At 40.3% G+C, this 19,089-nt stretch overlaps 1 protein-coding gene across 5 annotated transcripts in view; it reads left to right on the top strand.

The window, feature by feature from the left end:
- The window catches only part of ST3GAL6 (ST3 beta-galactoside alpha-2,3-sialyltransferase 6), a 120,433-nt gene extending 102,496 nt beyond the window's left edge, over nt 1–17,937 (top strand). For all 5 annotated transcript variants that reach the window (XM_083171971.1, XM_083171972.1, XM_083171973.1 and 2 more), the window contains 3 exons: nt 11,157–11,294; nt 13,643–13,795; nt 16,960–17,937. In XM_083171971.1, coding sequence (XP_083028097.1) covers nt 11,157–11,294; nt 13,643–13,795; nt 16,960–17,040 — 372 coding nt within the window. In that variant the 3' untranslated portion in view covers nt 17,041–17,937. The remainder of the gene's footprint in view (nt 1–11,156; nt 11,295–13,642; nt 13,796–16,959) is intronic.
- The last annotated feature ends 1,152 nt before the right edge of the window (nt 17,938–19,089 follow it).

Genomic DNA, 19,089 nt, shown 5'->3' with positions numbered 1-19,089 from the left:
TCTCCCTTATCGCTGCTTATCACATCTACCCCACAATCTGCTTTGGAGCTACTTTAATACGTGTACCACATGCAGTTATGACAAGGATTACCTGCCAGCAGTAGATTCATAAAATCACCTCTGTTCATGGTGGAGATGTACTAACCCTTGAAAAGTGATAAAATAGAGGGGCAGATGTACTAACCAGCGTTAAGTGCATTTCTGCTGGTGGTTTATCACTTTTCAAGCTTCGTACATCTGTCCTGTTTGAATGTAGAAATCATGTTCTGGCATGGTGGCGATAGTATTTTTGTCCTGGTTGGGTGGGAAAGATTGTAGGCATTACAGTGTTGGAGGTACATTTAATAATTGCATGATGTCCATATTTATAGTATGTCTGCGGCTTTGTATTAATGTAGAGCACGGGTCCTCAAACTGCGGCCCTCCAGATGTTGTGAAACTACAAATCCCAGCATGCCTTGCCACAGTTTTGCTATAAGGGAGTGTTAAAACTGTGGGAAGGCATGCTGGGATTTGTAGTTTCACAACATCCGGAGGGCCGCAGTTTGAGGACCCATGATGTAAAATCAATAATCAGAAAAATAATTAGGTGTATAGAATTAATATAGAGAAAATAGCCAAGCCTCTTATCTCTTAAGAGGCTTGGCTATTTTCTCTATATTAATTCTATACACCTAATTATTTTTCTCACTGGTACGCACTCATCCCAAGTGCTCAAGGTGAATACCCTGCACTGAACTTGTATCAACAGGGCATATTTCCTTTTTAGGAAAGGGACAGAAGTAATACCTTAATTTCTACCCTATTATTCAGGTACTCGCTCACTTGTAAAAACCACGGTTATCCCAGACAAGAAGCAGCAGTCCCTAAAAACCGGTGGGGGCTGTTTTCCCACCATTTATCACTTTTCTGAGAGGCACCGCAGACATACCAGCGGCATTTTTCTTATACACTGGTAATAACCAGAAAGCAATTTGAATATATCAATATTCTTGTGTCGGTGTCAGGTTTTCAATATAATTAATCTATTACCCATATTGTTATCCAATTAACACTGCAATCAACCCATATTGTTATCCAATTAACACTGCAATCAAACAGTGTTTAGAAATATCTGTTATAGGGTGTCACTAAGCACAGGGGAAGATATTCCGCTATCTCCCACTGTGCTCTAATATAAAGTGCATGCACTAATATCTATTCATCCTTTGCAAACCTGACTTTTTAATATACAGTATATGCAGTCAGAGACAAAAGTTTATAGAAAAGTGTCACTGAACACAGGGAGAGATATTCTGCTATCTCCCACTGTGCTCTAACTCACAGGGTATGCACCAATATTCTGTCTGTGACTAACCTGATTATTGATTTTACACACAGTCAAGGAAATTGAGTCACAGGAGGATATTTGCAATATTGGAGTAATACATTAACCAAAAAGTATATATTTTTCGCAAAACTCAAAAAGTTAATTTATCTGTCAGTTGCTCCAAAACCGCCCAATATTTATAAAGAGTGGCGATTATAATTTTTGTTTCATGTATTTGTATGTCACTGTATATGTGCTGTAAGTTAATTTTATTCTTTATCTAAGATATAATTAAAAGTAAAATTTTAAAGAAATTCTGAATAAGTTGTGGCCCCAAAACCAGAGAATACTGTTCTGTCTGTCCTTGTACTGTTCTAGTTTACTCTCAGGGGAGCACCTCCACCTCAATACTGTGCACAGCAATTTAGCTTACTATTGTTTATATTGTGGAAAAACATACTATAAGTGATTACAGTTAATTACTATTGTGCCACCTGACTAGTGCATCGGTATCCTCCCATTTTCCCCATTCCCTTGTTCATGATAGTATCAGTTAGCTGCATCCGTGTCCCAAAGCAGTACAGTCAAATTGGTGTCAGGACATATTTTGTGAGTCGTGATGTCAGACTGGGTGCATCAAAAGAAACACTTGGACAATATCCAATCAATATTATATATAAAAATTGTTGTCTAATTATTCATTGCCATTAATTAGCTTCTATTCATGTAGCCGGGCCAGGTTCTTTATGTCGTTTACACAGTGCATTAGCAAATAAGTCCAGCAACAATGAGGTGCTTTGCATGAGTCAGTTGGTTATTTGTGTCCACGTATGAAGGGAGGTGGTGCAGCTGTGCCAATTGCAGTACACAGACCGCCTTTGGGATGGTGATTAGTGAGCGCACATCTGTCACCTGACACTAAGTGCTCTGTTGTGTACTTCTACGCTGTAGCGCTGTATAGGGAAAATTATACAGCAGTTAATATTTCACAGGGAGCTTTGTTCTTGTAAATCTAATGCGTTACACTCAATTGACTCGACACAGAGGCTGAATCGATATATGACCAGAGTCCACAATGAGCGGGTCACTAATGTGGTCCAGACATTCATTCTGAAGTAAGCAGGTTTTTCCGACTACAGAGTTTCTGGCAAGAGGATGTTACATTTTCAGTATGAAGAGGCTCCAGGTTTCTGGATATTTCAAGTATAGGAACACATGCTGTGGCCTTGTCATCGGAGTTCCTGCAGCCCCTTGTCTATACCCATCTGTTATGTGTTTTCCAAAATCTTGCCTGGTAAAGGGAGAGGTTCAACCCAATTAGGCGTATTCAATGTTTTTTGAGTCTGGCTCACTGTTCTGTGTCCCTGTGATCTCGCTGAAGCGCTCGGCACTTTTTCTTATCGCCTCATTTCTGACTTCCTCAGTATTCAACGTGTGGCCAGCTCGCCGGCCCCTTTTGCGAACTTAGCATAATTATGCGAGTTCAAATGGGAGAGCTGTAACTGGAGACATCTGTTTTCTCCTGCTCTCCACGTGAGCTGGTCAGACTGGGATATTTCTGAGCAGGGTGTTTATCTCAGCAGCGTGTTCCTCGTATTTGTGGACTTGTATTTTTTTACAAAGGTTTAGAAAGGTTAATGTTTTGTTCAGTATTTATTTTACAACAAATGGCTGTGTGACTATTTTAATTGGGTTTGTGCAGACGGGTGTATTTTGTTCTGTTTGGCCTTTATCCTTGTGTTGTGCTTTTGGCATTGTTTCTTTGCCCTGTGTTTTTATTTAATTTATTTTATAATTGTTAGCGTGTTTAAAAGCCTGTTTGGGGGTTAGGTGAGGAAGAAGAGAGGAAGCATGGGAAATTACTAGGAGCATTCCAAAATGATTTCTTATTGGTTACCATTGAAATAACTTATTAAATTCCAAATAAATTAATATAGAAGTACAGCATTATGGCACTTGCAATAAATACATTAGAGTACATTTTTTTTAATTTATAAGCCATAAAAAAACAAAAAAAAATTTAACAAAGATAACCCTACAGTTCACCTAAAAAAGATGCCGAGGGAAAAATGAAGAACATCTCTAAAAAAAAGAAACCAGCAGGACTCGCAATGTGTGCATTGAATACACTTTTTGAGAGAGACACTAAAATCCCCATTGAACAGACATGAGGAGAAGTGCAGGGTGAACTGAGGGCTTCGCAAAATATTTTTGGAGAAGCAACAGAGTTGAATACAGGGAAGCACAAAATATGAGAGAAAAGTTCACTATTCTCCAAAAAACATGCACACTCACCGTTATTTACGGCGACATAGGAGCATTGAATACATGCCAGAGTATTTAACATACCCCTTTCACACTGCACTTTTAAAACGGTATATTGCCGTTTTTTTTCCATTTTAAAACGTTTAAGGCTGCAGTGTGAAAGTGCCAGAGTTGATTTACTGGTTAAAGTTAACTGGTATTTCAACACGTTTCAATGCCATTTTTTAGGCAGTGTGAATGGCTCTATTTCTATGGCTTGAAAGTGTCCCTTGGGGGTTAAACGGGTTGAATGTGTGAATGGTATTTAATGCTTTTTAAAACGGTTTTCACCTGCAATGTGAAAGGTCTTAAGGTTCAGACCCGTTTTAAAGTCCCATTTATGAATACAGGGTCAATACCCGTTTCTGCAATGTGAAAGCAGTATAAACCTCAATTAATTGGCTTGCCTGTATTTGTATTTATTTATATTAAAAGAACAGTCACTCAGCGATGCTGCCATTTTTAGCAGATATTTCGCTCACATAAACGTTGGCACGCAAAGGGTTGAATGTCATTACATCACAGTCTGCAAACCTTACAGTCTCTTCAAGCAAATTGTTTGCTAAACAAATATAAAGGATCACGATAAAGCCATTGGCATATTTTTGTTTGTGGTGCTAAACATTTGAAGTATGAACACATTAACTAAACTAAAAAGAAAGTTCTAGATGGGGTTGGGGGAAATGGATACAAATCTGCAAAGTGTTAGCAATTATCTATGTAACGCATGTGATATGTATTCTTTGGGGATATTTAAAGTCACAGCTTGCACCTGAAATGGCAAGCAAGTAGGGAGCTTAGCTTATTGGTGTGTAGTAGGCGGAGTCAGACATATTGTCACTGCTGATTCAGGAGCATTTATAAAAGTGTTTAGCGCAGACATTTTTGCCTTTTCTATTTGTTCTATTATTTTCTTAATTGTTACGTTTACCCAGCGATTGACTGGAATGCATCAGTCTTTATGGAAATAAAGGACATCTAAGGATCACCTGTGCTCATCACTTATGGGCCCCACACACAGAGAGATTTGTACAAGAGATTCAGCGTGAGAGATTTAAAATCTCTCCCAGAAAGTGTTTTGGCGACTTCAGGCGAATAAAAAAAGTCATCACAAAAAAAGTCATCACATTTAAATAACCATGACTTTGGTGGTAAAAAAAAAAAATTTACTTATCAAGTCCGGAGTCTTCAGCGGCACGTCCTCTCACTCCCGCTGCTTCCTCTGAGTGAAGGGAGCGGTGGGGCAGGTTCAGGGTGGCATCAGCACGGATTTAGGGAGGCATCCAGTGGCTTCGGCACGGCTTCTCGGAAATTATCCGACTGGGCTATTCTTAATTGCTGCCAGATACAGACCCTCAGGGCTGCGCTTTTTAACCGCTGTGTGTTCTACACACACAGCGATATACAACAATTTTAGGAGAGATTTGTTGAAATTATGTAAAATCACTCAAAGTGGTTGAATATTGCTGTGTGTGTAGGGCCCATTGGGGCCAGATGCACTAAGCTTCAAGAAGTGATAAAATGGAGAGTGATAAACAACCAGCCAATCAGCTCCTAACTGCCATGTCACAGAAAAATGTGTGAAAAATGTCATGCATCAGCGGTTTGTTTGTTTTTTTAACTTAGTGCATCTAGTCCTTAATCCTTTCACATCCAATTCTGATCCAGCTTTTAGCACTGTGCAGCTGCATCATGGTTAATGTTGGCATACCCCCTGTGGTGTGGACTTTAAACGTCTGGCGATCTAATCAATGCTGACATTACCTCTTCAGGGTAGAATGAACTTGTATGTGTTGCCTCTATGTATTTGCTTAATCTCATTTTTTGTTTATGGTTTAAAGTTCTCTCTGTTGTTTATGAGGTCAGTTTTTCAGCCACAACATTTTTATCAGGAAAAAGAGGACCATCTGGCACTGTGGACGAGGGTATTTCAATAATTTTAAACTTTTACCCTCATAAAAAGGTGCCTGTTGTAAAGACATACCTCCCAACTTCTGTGATGATGAAATAGGGACACTCGCGCGGCTTTGCCGCACGATCGCCCGAAAAGGGGACGGGACGTATGCAAATGAGGGAGCGGCTTATGCTAATTAGCCGCGACCTAATTTTCATACGAGAATAGATGCTGTGCGCGTGCGCACAGCGTCTATTCTATTAGATTGGGGGGTCTCCCAACGGCCACCCCCCGCAGCAGGACAATGCCTGCCGCGGGTGGGACAGCGGGACAGGACCCGAAAATCGGGACTGTCCCGCTGTAATCGTGACAGTTGGGAGGTATGGTAAAGATGCCTTACATAAGTGCAGCAATCACAATGAAAGCGGTCTCACAAAAATCTAAAGCGCTCTTTGAGCACACATGTTTCCTTAAAAACATAAATTACATTTACTGTAACACCTAAATAAAATATCTAAGGGTGGATCCTCCTAAACTTTGCTTCTGATAAATCAATGCCAGTGGTGAGCAACAACGCCTGGTGCGCCTTCACCTGGGTTTCATATGTAGCCGCTCCCAGTTTTCCTTATTCTTAATGAAGCCGTGAATAATATGGGTAGGAAGCTGCCGAATTCTGTGCCATGTGACCTCAGTAGAATGCAGTTAGGTCACGCTGCACCACAGAGGAGGAGCTAATGCAGGGCCTCTTTCTCTGCAGGCCCTATGAAGAGCAACGGGTAGAAGTAGCTGTAAGTGATTGTGGCATGTGGGGGAGTTTTGTTGGGCTGGACATGTTATGGTCTAATGTTCATGGGATGATGGAATGGGCATGTAAGGGGCATAGGTGGAGGTATGATGGGCATATGGAATAGCCTGATGGGAATGTAAAGGGCATACATGGCCATGTGAAAGGCATATGGGTGTATTTTGGGCGAATGGGATTTTGAGGACATTTGGAGCCAATGAAAGTCTTTTATAGATGGATATACTGTATGTCTGCATCTTATCCCTTTGTTCAGCTCTATGAAATCCTTGTAATGACTTATAAATTAAATATAAGGAGTAAATCTGTGATGGGTGATCAGGGCTGCTACTAGTCACAGTGTGACTTTTAGGCACAATCTCTATTGTGGCACAGCTAAATGCCCACTTGTCTGTAGTTGTATTTGTTTCCCCACCAGTCGCATACATGCAGTTTATACAGTAAAATGATTGGTCACTCATTGTCACCTGCTGAGAACTACATGTCCCAGAGCTAATCTTAGCAGTGATTGCTTATTTTGATAGTGTAACTTACTATCAATAAACTCGACCTAAAAATGGGTCAAGCATTCAGATCATATGTTGTAGCTATTCTTAAGGCCCCCATACATTAGTTCGACTTGTCCTAAGGATAAGTCTGTCCCGATTGTCCCATCAGTGGGGGGGGGGGGGGGGGGGGATGACTGCGAGGGGACCAGGAAGCAGGGGGCAGTAGCATGCGGTGGTTGCGGGTGACCAGAGGGCCGGGTAGGGGAGGCGGCAGAGGGAACAGGGAGCCTGGCAGGGGAAGCAAAGCAGCGGGTGCACATAAAAAAAAAATCACTGATTGGCTAAAAGAGGTCTCAGCCAATCAGTGGCTTCCCATTCATTTTTATGGGGTTTTTGTGTGTGTGTGTGTTCCTACTGACCAGTTCCCTGGTCCTCTCGCTGGAATCCGCCACACCCCTTGCTCCCTCCACCCGGCTCTCTGGTCGCTGGCATCCCCTGTCCGGCTCCGGTCTACACATAAGATTTAGCAAACCTCCCAACTCAGATCCGATGTGCATGGAACCGCGTATCAGGTCGGACGCGATATCTACACATGCGATTCGGGCAGATTTCACAGCAAGATTCATCGGAATATGGAGAAATCGTGCCCAAATCGCATAGCCTTTACTTAAGCAGGACAGGAATGTGTTTAAATATTAATATGTTTGCATTTGCTAACATGAAGATCATGTATATTTGTGTATGCAAAACATGGTCTCATTAACTAAACAGTCATACAGCTCTGCCTTATCTCACTTAATCAGCCGGAACTATTTCTCACAGAACAAACAAGCAGAATATTTAGTGTGACTTCACGCTACAGAACCTCCTATAATCTTTGCACATTAATGCCATGGGACATTGTATAAAATGTGGTCATAACAATTACTGGAGATTTAATTGCAAGAGATTGTTGTCTATAAATGTAAAACCTAATTGTATAAACACGGTCATAACAATTAAATTGCTAGTTATTTATTAATTACCATATATACTCGAGTATAAGCCTACTTTTTTAGAACATTTTTTATGCTGAAAAAGCCCCCCTCGGCTTATCGAGTGATGGTCCCACTTAAGTCAATACGTTTTCCAGGTTTTTTTGTTGTAAAATTAGGTGCCTCGGCTTATATTCGGGTCGACTTATACTCGAGTATATACGGTATATCCTGCTGGTGACTATCAGACTCCTCAAATGGAAAGCCGATGGTGCGACAGAAAGCGAGTCCTAGGCTCTGTAATGTATTGTATTCCAGGGGTGTCAGTGCAACACAGCCCCCCCCCCCCCCCCCCCACACACCTTTATATTGGTTTTATGGTGTATTTTAGTGATGGTCAGAAAAAGTAACACTAACAAATAATACCTATTTTATTCAGAGCTGTGGATTCCATTCTTTTGCGTAAATGTAATCATTGAAATCAGTTTTCAGGGGGTTCCAGATCATAAATAATGTCTTAAGTTGCGTACACGCAGTAGGATATCATTAACGAATCTGCCCTAGCACTGGTTATGCTGCTGGACAAACGCTAAAGTGTATACACATTGTACGATATTGAGAACTATATCGTTCAGCACCCGCATCCAGGAGCATGCTGTCGCTGATGAGCTAGTCAAAATGTTCCTGCATACTAGACAATGGTAATATCATTAGCGATATTATTGTCACAAATGTCATTAAAAATATCTTGTATACTGTGTAGGCATCTTTAGAAAGGCAGTCAATAGGCCCATTCCATATGGTCAACATGGGTGAAAGGTCATATAAAAGGTAGACAGTGCTTACGGCTGACCATTACAAAAGGAAGACAGGATCAATAAGTTGAATTAATTATGGGCAACACAAGTTTTTTGGGAGTTTTCAACATTTGCTTGATTTACAATCCACGTGGACCACAATTGGGAATACTGTACCAACTTTGTCCGAAGCGTGGTGAGCAAAAGCGAGGATATACAACCTTTTCCATATTGACCATTTTGACCATGTCAATCTAATATGTGTTGGCCATGTTGGGTTGCCCGAATGACTATATAATTACTGTAGATCTTCCATACCACACTGTTTTATAGGTTATAGTCATTGTCCAGTGAGTGCAGCCCGGGTGTGGATTATTAGATAGACCGTATCTAGATAAACATTCAATAGGTCAACTCCAAAAGGTCAACACACTTTAGGTCGATGGGGTCAAAAGGTCAAATATAGACAAATCGATCGAATACTGCGCAACTTTGATGTTTTCAGCCTGTGCTGACACAATATGGAGCCTTTACCAAACTCCCCAAAACACCTGAATTGTGTCACACAGTCGCTATACCACAAAAAAACACTCCAGGCCCCCCCATACACTAGGAAGATTTGACCCGATTCCGTCGGATCGGGCCAATATATCGGACCAAATCTCATGTGTTTGACCTGATGCACGAGTCGGGAGGGTGTACGGGCTGCACATAAGATAATTCTTATGTGCAGCCTGGACCCGGGTAGGGGAACACCGCAAGCTGACGAGAGGACAAAGAGAGGAGGGTGGGGGTGGTGGGCGAATTGAAAACAGAAAAAAAAACCTATACAAATGAATAGTCAGCCACTGATTTTCAGCTCTCAGCCAATCTGTGGCCACTCAAATTGGTGGTTGTTTTTTAGCTTGGCTCCCGGCTCCTCCTGCCCAGCTCCCGGTCCTTCCGCTTGCAGCTCCCAGGGAGTTGCATGTTATAAATCGCATGCAAAAACTGGCACATCAAGTGCCTAATCATGTGTGAGCCCTCCCAGGGAACTGCCGGGAAAATCAGGTCCGACTTGTCCTCGTGTAATGGAAAAAGTTTTTACATGAAGAAAAACTGTTCTTTAAATGTCCTATTAATAGATGATGGTTTTCTGGATCCTTTCTATAAACCGTAAAAAGATGCAACTATAGTGCAGACTTGTTAGTAACGAAACAGCTTTATTTACTTGATTTGCACTCCCACGGAGTAATGACTAAAAACAGCATATCAAGAAGGTTTTCACAGGTACAGGAGCAGCTGCTCTCCAGAAATACAGGGTTTCTTCTGTGCAGTATTTTATTCTACAATTGCGCTCACATAATATGTAATAAAAACCGCTTTTAATCACCCAGATCCAGATGTGTTATCACTGGAAAACCAATCCCCTGAAGGAAAGGATATCCGCCTTCCTTTCATTCACAAAGCACAATACACAGGTGGAGGTGCCGTATCTCCTTCATGTAGAACTTTTTCCATTCTTCCTACAATAAGGTGGATGTGTATTTTTTCTGGTATCACCTCTGTGTGACACTATTTAGGTGTTGTATGGTCAAAAGGTCAGGTGTCAATATCAACCCGATCAACATAAACCCCCAATTAGTGTAACACTTACCCTCCCCATGCTTTGGGTCTTGTACCTTGCTTGCTTTGCACACTTTAGCCTTCTTAATTATAGTTCCCGTGGAAGTATGCAAAAGTCCAAAAATACAGTAAAGAAACTCATGTTGACATTTTTGTGTGTCTACTTTTTTCATGTCGATCGAGACACTGTAGATCGATCAACAGGATTCAGATGCAAAACACCATGGCCCAAATGTAATATCCTAGCAGGCAGTGACAAGATTTTGGGGTTTTGTCTGTTAAATAATTTCCGCTTTAACATTTGAGGACACCACCAAAATCTCGCCACAGCACGCAGCTCACCGCCAAATCACAGTTGGTCCCATGGCTATGACACTAAGGTTTTTATATTGTATTGGAGAGTTGTCAGATTTCCATACTGGTACTTACAGTATATGTGCAGTAAAATATAATTGCTCAATACCCTCCATGGTCATTACAGCCCACAGCCCTACTAGACTGTATGCATGTCCAGACTTTTATATGTAATGTGCAGAACACCTGTGTGTAAGATCTTTGTTTATTTCTTTAAAAGTCTCATCTAGTGCTCAGCAATTAACATTTTAGGTGCAAAATATGTGCTAAATGACTGGAACCCATCAGCAATTACCTCTCATATGTGTTTACAGCAACTAACTTCACATTTATTTAGTAAATAAGCCTTACTTGTGTTTACCACCTGTACCTCTAGGTCAGGGGTGGCCAAATCTGTTCTCAAGATCTACCAACAGTTCATGTTTTTCAGGCAACTTGTGGATCTATAGTAGGAATGAATGCAGCATGTTTGAAAATATGACAGTTCGTAATGACTACAGCTGTGTACCAGCTAGGGTATTTGGGAAAAGTGGACCGTTGGTAGATCTCGAGGACCTGTTCGGCCACTCCTGCTCTAGGTCATCCTAAATGCACGTACTCCTTGCACTCATACCTTCCTATCATTGCAGAGCACTTATGGATTTTGGCGAAAACCTGCCTTGAAATTAATCTACGAACCTCATCAGTTGAGAGTACTCAACCCGGTCATCCTTCGCAGAGTGTCTCAAAATCTATTGAATTTTCCATCAAACTTTCCAAAGACAGAAGTAAGTTCACTCACGTTCTTGTCCTTCTTCTTTAAATAAGATCTTTGGGCTTTGGACACTTCCCAGAAAAGGAAAAAAAAAATCTCAAAGTTGGATATTAACCCTTTGAGTGCCGAGCGAATTTGTCCACATTGTTGTGAAAATTGCCAAGCAAACATTTTTATTCATTATAATGACCTGTAATGTTTCCCTTTTTATATAGGAAATATTATATTTTTTACGCAGCATTTTTTATTTGAATTTATATAACAAGTGTGAGCGACGCTGGCATATTTAGCGGATATTTTGCACATCTCTCACAGATGTTGGCACTGGAGTTAAGAGCTTCCTAAATAGGTTCCACTATGGACCAGGGTGGGGCCTCTTCATCTGGGGACCACTCATGTTCTATAGCAGGCATGTCCAACCTGCGGCCCTCCAGCTGTTGTGAAACTTCACATCCCAGCATGCCTTGCCGTAGTTTTAGCATTCCCTAATATCAAAACTGTGGCAAGGCCTTCCGGGATGTGTAGTTTCACAACAGCTGGAGGGCCGCAGGTTGGACATGCCTGTTCTATAGGCTGCTACTAACTTTCCCGGAACTTCGCAATGTACAGTTTAGTGAAAATGCATCTGTTTGGCCCGGGATGCGCTCACTAGGTCTACATGCAGTAGGTACACAGCCATTAGGTCGACCACTTTAGGTCAATAGTCACTAGGTTGACACATGGGAAAGGTCAACCTGAGTTTTTTACGTGGTTTTTCATACTTTACTATCCAAGTGGCATAGACTGAGAAAAAGTGTGCCGAGCATAGGGAGGCAATGTGCCCCAACCGTGGCAAGCTATCGGGTACATTTATACAGTGTCCAAGTCAACTTAAATTAAGTCGACATGGACACAAAAAAATATGAAAACCTAATGTCGACCTTATGTTTGTGTCAACCTAATGACCATGTTCACATAATGCACGTTGAACTATTTCATGTAGTGTAGTATAATGTTCAACCTATTGACTGTCGACCTAAGGTCTGTCTCGACCCTATGACCCTTAACCGCTTGGCCCCTTGATGCTGTCATGAATACAAAGTCTTACCATGGTCAGTAGATGACCATATACACAGCTGTCCGTCCTCTTATTTACAGACATGCCTGGTAATGTGATCAATTGCAGTCTGGTTACTATTAAATATAGCTTCTGTTTTCATGATTGCATACTGGATAATCCGTAATTGACCAATATCATCCGTGAATTGGCCAGCATAATTTTCGTTAACACAAATATACATAAGCATCCCTATCCTTTTTTATTTATATTAACCTAGTGTCCTATTAGCCAATAGGATGCACAAGCAGCTTCTTATTAAAAAGATATGCAACATGCCTTTATTCAGTGTGTGACTGCCGCTGTATCTGAATAAGAAATGGAATGTTACAGGGAAATGTTACTGAATATATAGACACGCCACCTATCATTTTAATCAGCAGAAGCTGTGTGTAACCTCTTCGCTCTGTTTTGCAAATAAAACACAATGTAGCCACATAAAAAAAGTCACAAAAAAGACGCCCAACACACCAGCACTTTATCACTTCACCAAGCTTAATAGATCTGCTCCTGTGTTCCAAATCCTGGGTCAGATCCAGGATATTGGTGGAAGAGTTAGAGTTCTAAGAATTAAAGTTACTGACCACTCACAGGGATACATTTCTAAGGTGGGAGTGCTGTTAAAGAATAGCAACCATTCAGATTCTACGACTTATTTATTTAGCACCTTCTGGTAGATAATATGTAAAATCTGAGTGGTTGCTATAGGCAACATCCAATCTTCATAATTACCCAACAGTCTGAATTTCTATTTGAAATTTTTTGTTTGCAGTTGTAATTTTTTTTTTACTTTTGAAAATACTTTTTCCAGCCGGAACCACCTCTGATGATTGGTGATCTGCCTTGAAAATTCTTCATGTTATAAATCCTTGCTTTACCTTTCCTGACTGTAAATGTTGAAGGTTAAAAATCCTTACTCTCCGATCCCGAACAAAAACAATTTCCTGACCGAAGGCATCGGGGGATCAAGAAATACCATGGGGGCCTTAAGTTAGGTTATAGGTTATCAATAGAAACACAATATTGGCTCTGTGTGTTATTGGATGTCAATATTTTTATAGATAGTAACTTTTTTAAAGTAAATGAAATACTACTTGGGAGTAACGGCTAGTCCTTTGTTTTTGCAAAAAAACATTAAGCACACACTAATGCTGCCATCTGCTGGATCATTTTTTATTGCAACTAGAGAAAAGTTTGCATTCTGTATATTTTGTGGAAATCTGGGTTGCTTCTAATTTATGCCTATTTCCCTTTTTTTTCCCCAGAAGCCAAAGCACCCAACAACTGGAATTATTGCCATCGCATTGGCATTTCACATATGCAATGAAGTTCATATAGCGGGATTCAAGTACAACTTGACATCCTTGAATAGTTCACTTCACTATTATGGAAATGAAACGATGTCTGTAATGGCACAGGTAAAAGATTGCAGTTCTGCCTGTATGAAATGGGTATGTTTGCCCAGTGGCTGGCTCTATACCCTATTAGGGTATTCAATGTTTGATTCCGACTGTCGACCTTCTGCATTCAATACTCTGACACAGAATCGCCAATCCAGCATAAATTTTGCCGACATATCGGCACACATTAAATACCCCCCATAATACTCATTTATGTAATCATTTTAGATGAGGTTTTAACAGGAACAGCACTAATTGGCATCTGATTTGAGGCATTACAAGTATAACAGAGCAATATAAAAGTTGTGTGTGTATGTGTGTGTGTGTGTGTGTGTATATGTATATATATATATATATATATATATATATATATATATATATATATATATATATATATATATATATATATATATATATATATATATATATACAGGTTGAGTATCCCGTATCCGAATTATTCCGAAAACCATACTTTTCAGAAATTGGAAAAAAATATTTTTTTTTGCTAAAAACTCACTGGGGACATATGTAACTGGCACTAAATATGTGCTGACAATGATTGCTTGGCATTCAAATTCAGTATCTGAGATAGTACACAAATTTTGTTTCATGTTTTGAAACCTTGTTTTTTGAACAAATAAAATATATTTATGTGTATTTTATGTGGTAATAGGATATATATGTGTTTATTTTATGTGTTTATACAGCATAAATGCAAGATACTTCAAAATACATCATTGAAATATTAAAATATTCCGAAATACGGAAGAATCCGTTATCCAAAATGGATACGGGATACTCAACCTGTGTATATATATATATATATATATATATATATATATATATATATATATATATATTATAATTTTAGAATTGGTTCTAGTTCTTGAAATACTGTAACCCATACTCTGTTATTAAAGATTTTAACCATAACACATTAATTTGGGAATCTACCAGAATGTTCTAGGTGGGGAGATGTACTGTAAAGTAGGCAGAAACTCTTTTTAAATTAAGGGGGGTATGCAATGTGGGATCACGGCTGTCGATCCCCGCAGACAGCCGTGAACCAGGCACGTTTGCGGTCAGATCGACCGCATAACGACAGACGGGATTCAATGTCCCGCCTGCCGATGGGCACAAAGTGGGCGTGACCACGAAAACGGCCGTGGATTGTCGATCTGCGGCCCGGATAACTACAATCCACGGCCGTTATCGGCAGAACGGACCCGACAGCTTCTGAAGTCGGGCCCGTTCTGCTGTGATCCCACATCAATGCTGTCGTTAATGACAGCATTGAATAGGGAACCGCCGCTATTTCCCATGACGGAAATAGCGGCGGCACATTGCATACCCCCCTTAATTGGAAGTAAATATAATTTACTTGACTTCTAAATCTCTGTAGCTTATATGAGTAGTAACATAATCAAATGTTAGAACAATCAACTTGGCAATAGTGACAACCTCCTACTCTATGCAGGTAGTAACTTGGGTAGATTGTTATGAAGCCACAGGGTCGGTTAGGAAAGCATTACATCTCATCTCAGCAATGAGAGCTATCAGAGACTCTGTAGCTTGCAAATGAGAACTATCAGAGACAATGGGGAGTATTCAGTGATTTTTTTTTTTCTCCATGTGCATCAAATCCTCTTTGAAATCCTCTTCGCAGGGTTCTGGAGGGCTGCAGCATTCGCTGCCAGCTCTCCCTGTCACACTATTCACACACAAGGGCTCGCTGCCGCTGACGGCAAATTTTAACCTCTGCAGCGAATGCCGCAGGGGGACGGTGGCAGGCAGGGAGATGTAAGCCTCCCTGCCTGCCCCAGAATTTTTGTGGTGGAGAAGGAGGGCTTAAGTTGCCACACGCAGCAGACGCTGCCCCCCCCCCCCCCGATAGCTGACAGGGGTAGGGAGCAGTGTTCCCTCTAAGCTGTGCGCATGTGCGCGCACACACAACTCGACGAGCGTGCGCACAGACATTACAACAGAGCGCACAAAGCAGCAGTGGTCCCTTTTTGCAGTTGTGGACTCAATTAATGTGTGTTTCACCCATTAACTACATGGTGTTCTGTGTTTTGAATGTTTTAATATCATTTTGAAGTAAAGTTAACAAAAATGCTGAACGTCATTTTCCAGTTATATATAAGTGACGCACAAAAATTTAAATTCCCTTCCAAAGTTGCACAGCCAAAATCTTTTGCCGCACACAGCCTTTGTAAAATTAGAGGGAACATTGGTAGGGAGCCGCTCCACTTGTCCCGCTCGTAAGAAGCTGGGACCAGTGTGCAGTGAAAATAGGAATATCTAATGAGCGGTTCCCGGCCCCCTGCTGGCGAATGTGTAAAAAAAATAAAAATGTATTTTTTTTTTTAATTAAATATATATTAATGTTCTTCAAGCACATGAATACAAATAGCATGCTCCTTCACAGAAAAAAAATTCAGATTTTTTTTTTTTTTACACCAAAAAAAAAAAACTTATTTTAAAAGATCACTTTCCAGTTCACCTTAAAAAGATGTCTGATGCAAAACGATGAATCATGGCAAAAAGGGAGAAAGCAATTTTGCCATCCTAGCATTCAATACTCTCGGCGAATCCCAGTGAAAACCCCATTGAAATAAACCAGCGAATTGCAGCGAGCATGAAACGGAGAACTGGCCGGCATTCACTGTTCGCTTTCGGCAACCAGTGAACATTGAATAGGGTGAATCACATTTTCAGTGAAAAAGATTCACTGCAAGGAGTGAAAACAGCCGACTCGCCGAAAAAAAACAGTGAATCGGGAGCAGTGAATACTGGCCAGAAAGTGAGAGATCTGGTAAGAAATCAGCAGTTTTTTTAAAGCGGCAATCATTTACACTGCAAAACCAGTTTTATTTTGCAGTGGAAATGATTGCCGCTTTAAAAAAAAAACCTGGAGATTTCTTACCAAATCTCTCACTTTCTGAATCTCTCCTATTAAATTTCACCCTCTGTTGCTTGCAAATGAGGACTTTCAGAGACTCAGTTGATTGCATTTCAGAGCTTGTATGGTTTTAGAAACTGGCCACTGAGGAATGAAATCATGTCCGGCGATCCCGCATTGACCATTGTTTTAGAGCATGTGTTATTATTGATGGAGCGATAAGGCACACACACGCGCCCATTAGTGTTTTACAACTTTTGTTTCCTCTTTCTCTTGGCAGAATGAATATCATAATATATCGGCTGAGCAGATGTTTCTTAAGGACCTCGTTGAACACAAAACGATCATAAATTTGACGTAATTAAATTTGTATACTGGGATGTTATCCCGCCAACAATAAACACTTCTTAGTGAACGGTATTAAGAATTTTTGAAATATAGAAATATTTTTTGAGGGAGAACTCAAGTCCAGGACGAAGTTTGTCCAATGGCATTGGCGAGTATTACTCCTTTAAAAAAACGAACTACCGAAACTCTTTCTGGGAAAAGTGCAAGGATCCCATGATTCTTTTTGTCCTGGACTATGAAGCACAAAGACAATGTATTCTTTTTTTTTGTATAGGAGTTGTCCTGCTTTCAAAAACCAGTTTGTACTAGAGTGACATTTTTTTTTTCCTTTTTATGTTCAATTGTTAATTATTCTGTCTGAATGGAGTTTGTGACGAATGTTCTGTTTTTACGTTATAAAGACTAATATAATATTTGGTTAACTCTTTGTGTTGTATAGGTCAATTTTAAATGCTCTTATATACCACAATTTTTCCTGAATATATGCAGCTGAAAGCTGGAGTTGTTGAAGACATATGGTCTTCTGTTCATAAGGTAGATCTGTGGCCTGATATTCATGTGTCCAGTAGGCATACATGGTCTTCACACTGCTGCAATGAATGTGGTTTTATAGCTGCCATACTTTCATTGGGTTTAAGTACTTAAAAGAGATCTCTGCTCCAAAGCCTTTAGGAGCCACTAGATCGCTTTTGTACCTCAGGACCCATGTGATCCGGTGGATATCGAACACGGTCACTCCTGTAATGGATTTTCACCTTGGTTGATTGTAAGGAGAAGTTTGAATGAAAACTCAATGCATTTGATAATGATGCCACAGCAATCCAATTAGCCCTAACGGCCAATGAGTGAGGTTAAATTGTTCAGAGTTGAGGTTCCCTTTTGAAATAAAATTCAAAAATAAAAAAACAAATGAATGTGTGTTTATTGCTGACACAATTGGCAATAAGGAATAAAGCCATATCTCAGCCCAAAATGTTGTAGTAAATCTTCAGTGATTTAAGAGCACGTTCATAGCTAGACATCTACATTAGATGTACTAGCTAAAACAAGTGTTGTGTTCCCCTCTGAAAAGCTTACTTGGTATCTACATGTACGTAAAGCTACCTGTTCCATCACACACCCCGGAGGCAGACATTTTGTGAGAACATATTCGTTCTGGCAGGAGTCCCTCAGTGAGGTCACTTACTTCTAGTTATTGGGCAGACTTTACTTTCATCTATGTTGGTGTAGCAAACAACATAACTGCTTCTATAGAGTGTGTTTGGGTTCGTTATAAAATCCCGTCAGCCAGGATCTCAATAGTCAGAATCCCAACATATCAGAATCCTGATGGCCAGAATCCCAATGCATCTCTGTTAAGTGCTTTTACCCTAGCCCACCTCTTATAGCCTAATCCTAACCTCCCCCTCCTACAGCCTAACTCTCCTAGTGTCTAACCCTAATAAAACCCCAGGTAATTACCTTGGGATGTGTCTGAATTCTGACCATCAAGATCCCACTGTTGGTCTTCTGTTCTGGTATTTTGACTACAACCCATGTGTATGCATCGGTGGGAGTTCACGGCCATTATCTCTAAAAATATGAATCCTACTTGAAACCACGCATGACTTCTAAACTGAATAGACAACTCTGTTCGCACAACATTAAGTAATGTGTTTCTGTTAGATGTGGCTTTCATTTTCTGTAGTGATAATAACCTTATCTTTGCATTAGGAGAGTTATTTTTTAACAATCATCTTCCTCTTTAACTACTACATATCTCATGCTTGTACAGAATTTTTATGTTGTAATTTATCATGTTTTTTCTTTTTTTGGTACTTATGTAGTATCTGGGCTGCCGATTTTTTGATTGTATGCCTTAAGTTAAGGCATACAATCAGATGCGATGCGATGCGATATCGCATCGCATGGCATCGCATCCGATATCGGATGCGATGACCCGATTTTTCCATAGGAATCAATGTTAAAATGATTCCTATGGAAAAATGGGTCCTTTTCATACCCCTACTATCCAAGTGGGCATGGAGTTGGATATAAACCTGTGGCGAGCGTAGCGAGCCAC

Source organism: Crinia signifera, chromosome 2 (genome assembly GCF_055691185.1).
Source record: "Crinia signifera chromosome 2, ASM5569118v1, whole genome shotgun sequence".
In the NCBI taxonomy this organism is placed as follows: Eukaryota; Metazoa; Chordata; class Amphibia; order Anura; family Myobatrachidae; genus Crinia; species Crinia signifera.
Note: the sequence above shows the minus strand (reverse complement) of the source record. Positions and strands in the feature narration are given on the sequence as shown.